This window comes from Olea europaea, chromosome 21 (assembly GCF_002742605.1).
Source record: "Olea europaea var. sylvestris chromosome 21, O_europaea_v1, whole genome shotgun sequence".
NCBI classification, from domain to species: Eukaryota; Viridiplantae; Streptophyta; class Magnoliopsida; order Lamiales; family Oleaceae; genus Olea; species Olea europaea.
In genome coordinates, this window is record NC_036257.1 from 5,886,978 (window position 1) to 5,887,703 (window position 726).

General features: G+C 32.8%; 1 protein-coding gene across 1 annotated transcript in view; it reads left to right on the forward strand.

The window, feature by feature from the left end:
• The first annotated feature begins 495 nt into the window (after positions 1-495).
• The window catches only part of LOC111370037 (berberine bridge enzyme-like 15), a 2,444-nt gene continuing 2,213 nt past the window's right edge, over positions 496-726 (forward strand). Inside the window, exon 1 of the mRNA XM_022991750.1 lies at positions 496-588. Within this exon, the coding sequence (XP_022847518.1) occupies positions 496-588 (93 nt within the window). The remainder of the gene's footprint in view (positions 589-726) is intronic.

Below are 726 nucleotides of genomic sequence, written 5' to 3' on the forward strand. Positions count from 1 at the left end.
AAAAAAAAGAGTGAAATTGCTGGTATTAATTGGAATGAAAGTAAGAAATGAAACATCTAACAAACTCCGTCTTCTGTATTCTATTTGAATAATGTTCAATACATCATCTTTCTATAAAAGCTGAAGGCATGTAATGTATTCAATATGTTTTGCTGGCATTTACATTAACTTTTACTCGATCATGTTTCAACTTTCAACTATCCCAAATTAATATTGGTGTCGTATTCATTTTGATAAAGCAAACATGAAATGGCAGTCCATGTCAACTTGGACCTACAAACACCAATCTTAACGGATCATATGGGCCCATTGGACAAACATTGTGGTCACGCTTCAAATCAACTGCTTTTGTATTTAGGACGTATAATACGGTTTAATTAAAAGTTTTCTTTAACAATTAAATGTTATTATTATTATTATTATTATTATTATTATTATTATTAAAACATCAAGGCCATAGTGGGTCTTGTTGACCTCGTTTTCTATTAGAATCACATGGACAACGGATACCGTTTCCACTTGTGCATGCGTAAGCAAATTCTAACACTTATAGACTATTTGCCAGTCAACGATATTCCGGACTTGGACGTGAGTAAAGCTTTCGACACGAGACAAAGATGTTAGGGCTCCAGTGATATATACGGGAATGATTGTATAAAAATAACCAATCATAAACAACTCAAAGAAAACAACGCCATCCTAACTTCTATCAAAGCAAGTGCATAA